At 38.5% G+C, this 13425-nt stretch overlaps 1 protein-coding gene across 1 annotated transcript; it reads right to left on the minus strand.

Moving 5' to 3' along the window:
- Nucleotides 1-6169: 6169 nt before the first annotated feature.
- Nucleotides 6170-11734, minus strand: hapstr1b (HUWE1 associated protein modifying stress responses b). Its single transcript, XM_032563759.1, has 4 exons — nt 11315-11734; nt 8144-8224; nt 7780-8055; nt 6170-7686 (listed from the first exon to the last, which is right to left on the minus strand). Exons 1-4 carry the CDS (start codon nt 11508-11510, stop codon nt 7448-7450), a joined length of 792 nt encoding a protein of 263 aa, XP_032419650.1. The 5' UTR covers nt 11511-11734; the 3' UTR covers nt 6170-7447.
- Nucleotides 11735-13425: the final 1691 nt, after the last annotated feature.

The raw sequence follows: 13425 nt of genomic DNA on the forward strand, positions 1-13425 counted from the left end.
ATGGGGGACTCTTGCGATTTTTCCTGCTCTTTTTCTGTTCTACCATTAATTTTATTTTTTACCCTCTTCAATCAGTTTTTCCTGCATCCTTTAAAGTGTACCCAGCATCCCACTGGTTGACATTGCTTTGGAAGATGCCTCTTTTGAACCTTTCACATCCAGTCCAGGGGTTGTCACTCACTTGCCACAAAAATTGATGTTAGCAAACATTGCCAAACTCTTTCGCTTGCACACCTTATAATGATAAGGGGAATAAGCTGGTGAGGTGTTTAGTTGCAGAGGGGTACAGCTCGTAATATTTGTGCAGCTTGTGATTGATTTACACACTAAGCACTGCTGCCGCCTTGTGGTTATCAACGTGAGCTGCAGGTCACCTCTCATGTTATGACCATTTGAATCTTTTTTTAGGGGAGGGGGAGGAATTGCATCACAACCCCCTCATCACACACCACCTCTGCTTCCCGTCTCCATCTACACTACTCACACAACCCCTCCTCTCTGGGTGGGATAAATGGTGCTGGAAGAAACATAACGTGTTGCTATGGTGATCAGCTTGTGAGTATTTTTTTTTTTTTTTGGTGAAAGATGGGGACACGATGGTGCACAGAGAGCTCTGAGAATCTGCTGTGTGTGTTTGTGTGTGTTTGAGAGAAAGGAGATGAGGAGCTCTTTCCGAGAAGGATGAACAGTCGAGAAAACACATCAGACCTAAAAATAAGAGACAATCCCTCAGACCTTGTTTTTATGCACACTACGCACCGCTCACCTACCATAGCATGTGTGCACTAAACTCAGAGCCCCAACCAGCACCGTTCTCCAGAGAGCATTTCACCTCTCTTCCTCTTTATTCCAGCACCTCTTCATCCTCCATCTCCTTCCCTGATCTCTGACTGCTCTGTCCCTGTCTAATTCTCTCTCCAGGGACACACCATTAGGAGGCCTGATTGGCCTCTGTGTACGTGCATGTGCTAATGTGCTAATGTGTTAATCTGCATGTGAGTACATAAGCATGCTGTCCTCAATCAATTAGCACAGGCTGCTGCAGCAATTACCCTTGCCCATTGTGTTTATGCTGTTTTTGTGGACACACATGCACATCGGAGTTAAGTAGTGCATCACTGAACGGCAGCTGTCTGCCACTGAAGACTCCCTGACGGTCAAACCCATACAGACTCACAATTTTAATGATGGAATACACATTTTGTAGGCGTGTGTGTATGTGTGTGTGGAGGTGGGGGGGGGGGGGGGTTCTCACCTTAAAAGGTCCATTTTCAAATACTCTTCACTGTGGGTGAGGACCCATTTTGTCTTATGGGGCAAAAAGCCCAGGTTCCAGAAGAAGAAGAGCTGTTAGACTTAGAACTAAGGTGTGAATTAAGTTTAGTTTAGGTTTAGGGTTAAGCATGTACTGGTAAAGATTAGGTTTTTGTTAGGGTCAGCATTAGGTTCTAGAAATGAATGAATAATGAATGGAAGTCAATGCAAAGTCCAACGAAGATAGAAAGACATATTATGTGTGTGTGGTGTAGAGTACCTCTCCTGGTATAATTAAGACTGAGGGATTATGGAGAATGTCATGGAGTGGTTAAGCATAGCTTTGACCCCAAAAACTATGATTGATCCCAAACTTTATGTGGGGGGAAAACTATGGCAATGAAGTTTTTACGCCTTATAATTTCTGCTGTTTTCTTCTTTTTTTGGCGCACCTAAATGTCAAAACAAATTTAATATCTAACCAAGCAAACTAAAAATAATACAAAATGCAGTTTTTGACAAATGTAAAAAAAAAAAAAGAAAACATGGAACAGTGGTGAATCATTGTAGTAATGGCTGGCATACCAAAATTACAGCAAGAGTCCATCAGCAACCCATGGAAGAGTTCTAAATGGCCCAGCATGGTCCAACTAAGTCAAACTGCCAGTGAATGGTCACATGGTGTGGAACTGTTTTTTTCACAGACACCCTTAAAAGTCCATAAGATCCACAAGATCTTAAAGATAACACCAAGCCGGGCCCCTGCTGCAGTATACATCATGATGTTTTGTCACACATATGGTTTGCAGCAGTGCAGTAAACACAGTGATGAGGAAGTTCAGAGGAAGAGTAAATAAAATGAGGAGCTGCAACATCTAATTTTATTTTCCATGTTATTGTTAGCCAAAAAGACAGAACAGAAAATGTTGGTGGAATATTCAGAACAGAACCAAGTAGAGTTTAGTGTTGTGGTCCAACAATAAATAATTCCTCATAGCCTAGGACAATTGCTCCTCCAAACTGTATGTCCTGCTCTCTGGCTGAAAAACTGGCTTCTGGAAGTTGAGCAGTTGGGGCTGTTTTCTGTATTGACAAATATTTCCACAAAATTCTGACCAGTCACACAATAAATCTGCAAGCAGAGTGGGGCGAAAAGTTCAACAGGGGGGTTTGTGACAAGAAGAGGCAGATAACATTAGGGTGAAAAGAAAATTATGTAATTTTCGTCATGCAACTGCAACACTGAGAACTGACTTCAGCCCTTTGGCTTGAACATGCAGAGCCCTTCAAGCACCATACAATATGTCTGTCTCAGTTAAGAGCTGTGCTGTGGACTGGTGGGACAAAAGCTGAACTTCATAAAGTTCATAAAAACTGTCACACCTACAGTCAAGCATGGTGGTGGTAGTGTGATGGCCTGGGGTTGTTTTGCGACTTCAGGATCTGGACAAACCAGATTTCTGCTGTCTAGCAGAGAATCCTGAAAGATAATGGATATCTACTTCATAAAATGTCATAAACTTGGGCTGAAGAATAAAGCAAATGCACCCCTGAATGACAAATAAAAGTCACATTTTCCCAGTGGCCAAGTCAAAGTCTGGTCTTAAATCCAATCAAGATGCTGCACCATGATATTAAACAACCAGTTAATGTTTGAAAACCTACAACTGTTTTTGAATTAAACCAATTCTGCAAAGAGTGGACCAAAAAGTGCTACACAACAATGTAAAACAGTTAGTGTCGGTTTTACGGCAGTTGTTGCTGCCATCGGCGGCACAAACCATTAAGTTCAGCATCATTTGTAAACTGTTTTTTGTATTTCCAGGTAATCTTGTTTATTAAAATTTGTTTGATCTAAAACTTTAACAAAATAATAGAAACAGAATAACTTTTCAAGGGGAAAATAATTTCTATCACTACATGTATTGATCATTTCCAGGGTTAGACACAAAAGAGCATATCTGAATGAATGAAAGCAAATACAAGGTCCTAATAAGAACAGAAATACAGATATGTTGCATGCACAAGCTGCACCATCAGCTCTGTCCCTCAGACCAGACGGCGTCCGTGGAGACACCTATATGTCTCTGTGTTTGTGAGTGTGTGTGAATGCAGTCCAGATGGCCATCTCCAAGGGGTTTTCTGGAACATTCAGACACTTGTTGTCTCCTTCTTTCTTTCACTCTATCCCACATTCTCCCTCCCTCACACACATGCATGCGCTTAAAAACGCAGCGCTTCTTTTGAAGTGTGAAGCAGCTTGTGGTCAGCGCTATTTCTCTTCAATCGTTCCGTCAAACAGGAGCCTTTAGAGTCTGAAACCAAAAGAGAAAACAACTGTTCAGTGTTAGAAGTCGAAAGGCAGAGCAGATGCGGTTGTACGATGTTGCTGCTCTCAATTTGACTATATGGTGAAGGAAGGGCAGATCAAACTGAGTATTTTACTTTGGTGAACCCAAAATTTGTGGAGTCAAATATGGCTGTTGACCTGAAAGTTCTTTACGCTGACATTTTGAGTGTATTGTACTTGCTTCTTGACTGAAGTTCCTGCTGGTAGATCTTTGTGATTTAGTGTCAAACCACAGTTAGGTTTGAAGAGTGGGGCTTTTAAAGTGTGTGCATTGCAGGTGCTATCAGATCAGAGATGTGTCATCAAAAATCTGCAAAGGCTGACTATGAAATGGGAAAATATTTCTTTTTCTCTTTTGGCCGAAAAAATTATAGTGTCATGTGGCTTGTTTGTTTATTTTTTAAAAAGTCTTTTTTTTCTTACACCACTAACCATGACAGCAAAGACGGAGTTATAGTTGAAACATTGAACTGGGGGCATCTTCCACGCCCCCGCATGTTGGACTCTTGTCTTTTCATACACCTCTAAAGTTTTACCTTATCGTGGAACTGTGTGTCACCTTTCACTCAAACTGGGCAACTTGGAAGTTGTTCTTGCAAAGCAGGTTCACCTGTACTGGTATTTATTTGAATCCTCTATGAGGCCTCACTTTTGGAGAATACCATACCAAGAAAGGAGTCAAGAATACAAGCCACTTTCTTGGCTTGAGGGTGCTCACATAAACCCACAAAATAATTGAAGTAGTGTTACGGTTTTAGAGTTTCATGTTGAGTCTGCAATAAGACTTTTTAAACAACTTTTTTTGGCACTAATGGCCTTTATTTTACAGTAATCTGACTGAAGGTCAGCAGAAAGAAGGGGGGAAAGAGATGAGGTGGACCAACCGAGGAGGGGACTCAGACCTCAAGTCAAGGTCTGTGGTCTCCATATGTCGGCTGGCCGCTAACCACTGTGCCACGCAACACACCAACACTCATTGTGAACGAAGAACAGTGTGCCGTGTGTGTGTTTACATCTCACACAATAACCTCCAAACACAACCAGCAAATCAAAATACTGCACCAAGCTGCAGAAAATACTAATTATAGTCAACTTAACATTTGTTACTTGAATTTTTTACCCTGAGAATATTTTGTTAAGCATACAAATACTTATCATTATCCATTTTAGGTCATTTTTATTTATTTTTTGTTATTAATACAGTGTCATAGTGAAAAAACCCTGAAATCTTATTGGTTAACTTACCAGTAACTGAAAATAATTTAATTTTAATTAAATTTCCAAATAGAATGACTTAGGTTTTTTTTAAATTTAGGCCTTTTAAAATAAGTTGAAATATTGTATTATTTGTGTCACTTTTAGTAATCTAACTGGAATATTATCTAAAACCTTTTTCTAAGGCTTAAAAACTCAAAAATCTATAAAAAAATAAAGATCAAAAGGTGATGGGAAGAAGAAAGGAGAAACAAAATGTAGTTTTGCATATCATTAAATAGTAAATAATCAATAATATATATATTTTTTTTAGTTATTGAATGCCATAGGCTGGGGCCCATCTAATGTTATTATTCTGGGCACAGGCTGTTATCAGTTGCCCTATATATATTAATTGTTTATATAAAAAAATAAGTACATGTTCTTTAATGTTATGAACCTTAGACATGACTTTGTAAATCCTAAAGACTAACAAATGCTGCCCCCACACATGCAGCAGCAGGACATTAGAAAACTGTCTGGAGAGAGTATATCTGAAAATGACATTCTTAAAGAAAAAATATAATGGCAGGAAATAAAGCATTTCATTTATTCAAGTTTTTTTGCTAGCTTTCTGGAAATCATTACATTAGTGCAACAACACTGTATGTGCCAAAATAATTGTAGATTCGACTAAAGAAACAGTTATTTTCAATACACATTGCTACTAAGAATGTGTCTAAAGAAACAATTGGATTTTTGCTTTGTTTAAATCTGTCAGCTGTGAAAAGATAGGATAAAGTTCTATTCTTTGAGTGTCCTTTTATGCCCAAAATGAGTCATAGGAAACTCTTAAACAACTGAAAAAATACAAAGCATAATAAAAAGGAACATGAGACAAAAATTAAATTGATTAAAAAAAAAATTAAAAAACTGAAACTTTGATTTCATTAGGATTTCCATCTCCAAAGCAACATTTTTAAAAACATATGGGGCCTGGGACTTCTATACAACAGTAAAAACCAGTTACCATGTACAGTATATAAATGGTTTTACACAAATATACTTGCCTTCCTAAAATAAAGCATGTGTCGCCATCATGTGTTAAAAAGCTGAACTACAGTTTACAACTTCTTTTGTACAACTCTGTAGTGATCAAACTTATTTAAACGTTCTTACTTGGAGTAACCGGGAAATAAAGTAGCCACGTTTATAAAGAAGGTATTAGCTTTAAAACTAATGTAATAGATGAAAAGCTGCAATCACTTTTGTAGCCAGTTTCTCCTTGTGCCTTTTCTGAGAAAAAAGATTAATAAATTAATTTCAGTCGATCTTGCACGGATAAAAAAAATAATAAAATAGACAAGCAAAAACACTTGTATTCTCTTTTATTTTAGAATCATTGTACAAGGACTTCCCAATGGATTAGCACTTCTTTTTACAATATGTACCACATAGCTGCACCTACATATTTACATGCTTACACAAGATTGTATCACAAAACAGCGTGTGAAATCAGCAAAAAACAAGAGTTTTTGCCAAACTAACACAGCCATTATTCCATGAGCTGGCTAAACAAAATATAATCTCACAGCCACCGGCCCCTTCTAGGTTTAAAGCTGAAATCACGAGTGTGAAAATGTTGCACATCATGAAAATTAAGGAACAAAAAATAATGACAATACTATGATCTATCTATGGGTTAAGTGTAAACATTAAGCAGGTCAAATGCAAGTCTTGACCACAGTTACTGTTTGTAATTCAACAAGAACCAAGATGCATCCACATGGAATTAAAAACTCTGAATGGCCATTTCTGTTGATGGATGGTAATGCAATTAATGTGTAGAACTGCTAATAACACAGAATGAGGGGATTTTGTCAAAGAATGTTTTGTTAAGAACACATCAATCCCATCAGCCCACTGGTTTGTGTGAATTCACCCGATGTGCTGCAGTAAACCCTTGTTTCAGTAAGTAAATGAAGAGTAAACAGTAGGGTGTTGCCAATAACAGAGGAAACAAGTGCGCACACACGCTCACTGTTGCACCACAACCAGATACTCTAGCAGCTTTCTTAAAGGCAGAGACACATACGATACAGTAAGAGTGGCAGTTCTGCTGTCAAATAGTCTAACACAAAACAGCAGCAGAGTAAAATCTATGTGGCGTTTTCAAGTCAAGCCAAACAGCAGCAGCAGTTCAGCCTCCTGAAGACCCCCGATGCTGACCTGCACTGCAGAAAAGAGTATGAATCAGGAAGAGGTTGGATGCAAGCTGAAAACAGAAGGCATAAATTGGGTTCATCTGATCTAGAGAAAAAATAAGCACAACGAGAAATATTCAAATGCAACATTCTGCACTTTAAGGATATAAGGAGCAATGAGTGCTTGTATCAGAATACTGAGGGCAAAACAATTCATAAAATGAACTTTACAATGGAGCGAATGAGTGACATTTCTTACAAAAAAGAAAATGGGGTGGAAAAATAAGGAAGGAGATAAATATGCAGACTGATAATATCCAAGCTTTTCTTTATTCGTAACATTGCAACTAAAGAGGAAGAGTTTGATGGTCAGCCAAGGCATCAGTCCTCATCGTCTGTCCGACCGGCCACCAAGGAGAGGACAGCTGAGGATTCGACGTTCAGTTCACAGCATTCTGTTCCGTTTATGAGTGGGTGAGTCTGTGATGACGTCACTGTGGGGTGTAGAGCCTCGTTTACGAGTGGCGGCAGAATCTAAATGAAGCGCCATCTCCTCAGCTATGAAGGTGTTCAGGTCCATGTCGTGGAGACCATTCCTACGTCGACTGAGAGACTGGGCAGGGTGTGTCGGGGAACCTGGAGGACCGGAGCGAACAGAAATGCTAGCCATAGCACCACTCAGACCTGGAAAAATAAATATATACAACAATGTCAGACAGAACTCTACATGACTTCATACTGCAACAGTTTCCCACTGAGCGTGACATTTTCGCTCACCATGCAGGGCTATAGCCTCTCTGAAAGGCTGCAGATCTGCTTCCACAGAGCTGTCTGTCTCTGGCGGTGATGGCCGACTTGCAGACACCATAGCAACTATAGGCGGTGCGCGGGCTGTCCGCGGAGGTGGAACTTTACCACAGAGGAAGCTGATGAGATCTTCTCGTCTAATAGTTCTTCGTCGCTTTTTAACCCATGCAATCACCTCCTTATTCCTTCGCTGGTGACCTAAATGAACACCCAGGTCGTAGCTCCGCTGGTGGGCCTCCACACTCTCTAATGGAACAAAACGGTTGCTGCTTTATTAAATCTGGGCACGATACACAAGATGGGCAATTTAAAAAAGAAGACATTTGTTACTTGCCTTTGTACAAGTTAGTGACAGCTGTGGCTGCATTCTGGAAGGGCACCCAGAGGGACAGACCTTGCTGCTGGCACACGCGATCTGTGAAGAGCATTTCAAAAGAGTTACCAAGCTGATTTTTCTTTTCCCCTTCCCTCAAATCCAGATATTACAATTATCATCTAGGGAAAGTATAAATCCAACTGCCCTGAGAAACAAAATGAAAATATAGAAGCATGATTGGCTTGAGTTTCAATTCAAGTCACTGACTTATTGCTTGTACTTCTTTCAAAAAATATCAAGGGTTCTGAAGATCAACATTCAAAAAAACAAAGACCCATTTTCTGATATATATTCCTGAAACGGCAACAAATAATTACTCTTCAAGAAGAATGCAGTGAAATTGGTCCTCTGTCTCTTTAAAAACTCCTGCTCTTTCTGAAACTCTTCCTTCAGGTAGTCATCACAACATGGCTCCTTTATTAACGCTTTAACAACCTTTTTACCAGAGTTACACAGAGAAGTAGCACCTATAATGGGTTCAGCAGATCCGCCAGGGGTTTGCTAATTGCTGCTGTCTGAAGGAGCTCAGTGAGGGAGTTACAAAGGAGGGCTGCGTCTTAAAGGCGGGGCTAGGTCCACCCAAGTGTTTTGCACAACTGAATGGTTGCCATAGAGATTAAATGATTTATGAAACATGCATGAAAAAGAAAAGTCAAGGCAACACTCGAGATATGTCTTTGATGAGAGAATAACAATATAACATCATGTAAAGCCCAAAAAAGTCAATTTTACATAACACTGCCCCTTTAACAGATGATGTCCCAGAGAGGTTTGGTTTTACCATTAAAATATTAAAAATGATTTTTGAGTACTTTTATATGACATCAATTAAATCTCTACTTTCTAAACATATTGTGTACAGCTTGCCAGAATTCTGCCGTCATTCTTGTACAGGACTGATGTTACATAATTAATTTCAAACTTTTCTGGCCCAGGTTTTCAATTGTAAAAAGGAACGCATCTGCCTCAGGAAGCCCTTCATCCTTAATAGAAGTCCGTAACCTTATACTCAAAAGTCCTTCCACCATGTAGTCACAACAAAAGATAACAAGCTTCAATTGACTTCACCACTTGACAAGGAGCATGTCAACAACGATGCAAAATTAAGAGCCACCGCTAAGCACCACCGCACCTCCATATTGTTTTTACCTGGCGCACACTGAATTGCCCTGCTGGTGAAATGTGCTATGCAAATAAAATTTCCTTGCCTATTCTATGAGATGGATAAACAAAATATGTACAGACTTTATAATCAGTTTCATCTGATTTTTAAACTCAAATTCTACGTGTGGAACATTTTGTACCATAAAAATCAAGATGTAATATAATAATGCAGGAGTCAAATGGGAACCTTAAAACAATGTTACAGAAAAGTGCAATTAGATGTTGTGTTGAGCACTTCATCCAAAAGATTTGTTCAATACAAAATAATCAAACGATCAAACCAATTTTGGAAGAGATAAAAAATAAATAAATGTAAATAGGTACATAAAAAACTTGTCAAATCAACTTAACACTCAGGTCACTGCGTTTTAGATTTTTGGATTTGGAATTAAGGTCTTTTTTTAAAAAAATTTGTGGGACAAAGTTTTGACAATTATTAATAAACAGAATTTTGCTTTGTCTCAATTTCAGTCTAGTTTGGGACACAACTGAGATTTTCATAAGATTTTGGGCAATTAAAACCATGATTCATTTATCAGAAAGTGGACAGACTTGTTTAAAAAAAGTCTGCTATGTAATATTTTCATGCTCTTCTAGGCAAATGTTATTAATTTGATACAAGAGAACACATTTTTCTAATCACAACACAAACACATTCATACATCGAGGTCAAATAAGTGATGAAAGAGTGAGGTTGTAGTCAAAATTCTTATAGAAAAATTATTTTCAAACAAATAGAAAATATTTGTTAGAAATATTGTAACGTAAAAGCATAGTCACATTTCTTTTTCTATTTATGTATTATGATTTCTTAGTGGGGCTGTTACGGGTAACATGACGGTAATCGGCTTTCCCACATTTTAAGTGAGAAATTCTCATCACATCTGGGTAAGAAATTGTTTTCACATCCATTTATTTTGCTTTTTCTAGAATCATTTACAGAATTAAACTAAGTTTCATAAAGATATATAACTTAACTTTTGTGGTGAATATTCTGTCTTTGGCCATAGCTTTTAATCTGTTTAATTCAGGGACATAAATTACTGCAGAAACTTTTGTTTTAAATTATGTTGATGTTTTTATTTTTTATCTGAACTCACAATCTTGATATGAGCATTTTTAATACTCTTTCAAATCATAATACCAAGAAAATTATACTAAGATACCTACTTCAATGATTCCTTTATTTGTCACTTGTGCAGGAAACCTGGCAGTTAATCCAGACAGAAACACAACTTTCACATGTACATAAACTTAAATACGGAAACATTTATGTTAATCCCTTCGCCATTTTGTGGTAGCAATGAATAACAAGGGGGTCATTAGACAACCTGATTGCACTGTTTGGAGGTTTGCATTTTGGTCGCTTAGAATAATCCCTCTCTCTGTCACAACTGACAAATATCCACCGCCTAACCTGCAACAATTTTCTTAGCATTTGAGCGTCAACACAGCTGTTGTTTTCAACCCTCTCCCTGAGTATCGCCATTTTGACAATCTAGATAACTTGACGCGAAGACTAAAACATTTGTCCGAACTGAGAGACCGAACGCCTTAGAAATTCTAAGTTAAACGTTGTTTTTACATAAAACATGAGTGGATTAGAATCGTTACGCTTAGGAGCTCTGCCAGCCGAGGTCACTGTGATACACATTTTATCGAGGCTGTCTGACGGTCTGACACGGTGACCGGCTGTTAGCGGCTAGCCTTAGCAGCTGTTCAGTCATCCTCAGGGTCACGATATTGAGAACATTACCACAGAATATTGACGGTTAAACTTCATTTAGGGAAACAACCTAATACATTGCTACAAAACAACAATGAAAGCATATTATGTTAAAATTCATTTGATACCGCGATTAGTATTAAGAGCACCCTTTGTGTCTATCAGCCAAAAGACACCGTTAGGATTAGCTTTGATTAGCATTAGCTCCAAAGCAGAACTTCGGTAAGTGTGAAGCCCACCTTTGTAAAGCTGTGCGACGGCGGTAGCAGAGTTCTGAAAGAGGTGCCACAGTTTCTGTTGACTTTGCTCCCTTTCCTCTTCATTAGGATTGTCCTGTTCAGCTTCTGCCAGGCACTGCCGTTCCCATTTTGAGAACCAGTGCTCTGGGCCGTGTTCTTGGATTTCAGCTTCTCCCTCTTCCTTCCTCTCCTCCATAGCTAACAGGTTAGCTTTCTGTTCAAAGTGGAGTTTTCTCGGACTTATGGATGACTTAGCTATCTCTCTTTGACGTTGTATCAGAGAAATAGATAATACACCCCTCCACCACCTACAGAAACCAAGGAATAGTAATGCTGTTAGAGCCGCATTGTCAATATTATCTACCCAACGTTGAACACCAAACCCAAGAAAGCGGATGACAACACCTTAGAATTTCTGAAAATAGCTCCTCCCATTTCTCACTGTACTGAAAGCCGATTGGCTGAATTGGGTGGTACGGGCGGGTCTTTTTTGCCTACGACGAATTCTGATTGGATACTGACAAAACGCGAAAAGGTCAGAGAAAAACAAAGTTGATCTTGCTCAAGAGAAGCCATATAACCTGCCAATCAGCATTTTGTACGATAGAGGGCACCCTAACCACTAAAATTCAGATACAAGGGCTTTAAATGTCAAAGTCCAGTAATGAACAAGTTATCAGATAACTACAGATATGACATAATTTCAGTAAAACCGAAAATAAGTTCTTAAATGACTTCAAGTTAAAAACAAATCCAAGTGAATTCATGCTTTTATTATTAGAGCAATGATCTATAAATAGGCAGTTAATATGGAAAACATTATTCAAAGTTTGCATCAATATTCTAAAATAACATCTGTTTAATATTTCACCTCGAAAATGTTTTGCCAACCAACTGTTTCACAAGAGTTAATTCAAGTACTCACTTTACTAATTGGAGAGATAATATTTCATAAATTAAAAAAAAAGTTTATATCAATGTATAGAAAATTAATTATGATTGGAGATAAATGAGGACTGCACACTAGTGCAGTTGGTAGCACTGTTGCCTTGAGGGCGTGCCGTGGTGGCGTGGTGGTTGGCGCAACCCGTATTTGAAGGCCTTGAGTCCTCGACGAGGCCATCGCGGGTTCGACTCCCGGACCCGACGATATTTGCCGCATGTCTTCCCCTCTCTCCTTCCCAGTTTCCTGTCAGCCTACTGTCGTTTAAGGGACACTAGAGCCCACAAAAAAGACCCCCTGGAGGGGTTAAAAAAAAACAAAAAAACGTATAAAGCACTGTTGCCTTGCAGCAAGAAGGTCCTGGGTTCGATTCCGGGCCCGGGATCTTTCTGCATTGAGTTTGCATGTTCTCCCTCTGCATGCGTGGGTTCTCTCCAGGTACTCTGGCTTCCTTCCACAGTCCAAAAACATGACTGTCAGGTTAATTGGTCTCTCTAAATTCTCCCTAGGTGTGAGTGTGTGTGTGTGCATGGTTGTTTGTCTCTGTGTTGCCTCTATGGAGTGATGGATGGAGATAAATAAATAAGCAATTCTTATACGACTTGTAAAATATCCGTTATGAAAATATTTTTGAAAAGTCACCAACAATTGTAATAAATTAGGAATTAATTAGGTTGTAAAGGGGGCTGAATACAAAAGACTGTCAGGCTTTTCCTTTTTTAAAAACATTTTGAAAGTTATGATTATCCTTATAACTTCACGTGTACATTAGATTTTTCTATCACAAAAAATCACAATGAAACACAAATGTTTTAAATTATCACAAATCAAATGTACATATAGAAAACTTTAAAAAAAATTGCACATACCTTTACAATACATTACAATACATTATAATACAAGAAACCTTTGACCAGTAATGGCCACAGATTGTTATCTGTCATATTCTGTCCAAACATGCTGGTCTTTTTTTCAACCAACTCCAGTTTTGTTTCTTTGTTCTTGTGTAATGTTTACTATGCTCATTTTTATATTTTGTTTTAATTATGTTTTCTTCATAATGGCACTTTGCATTTTTGCAAACAGCTTCAATTATGATTACCCACTATGTTTCTATCATCAATAAAATATCTTAATGCGTTAGAAAGGCTTTTCTAGTTAAGCTGCA

Source organism: Xiphophorus hellerii, chromosome 5 (assembly GCF_003331165.1).
Source record: "Xiphophorus hellerii strain 12219 chromosome 5, Xiphophorus_hellerii-4.1, whole genome shotgun sequence".
In the NCBI taxonomy this organism is placed as follows: Eukaryota; Metazoa; Chordata; class Actinopteri; order Cyprinodontiformes; family Poeciliidae; genus Xiphophorus; species Xiphophorus hellerii.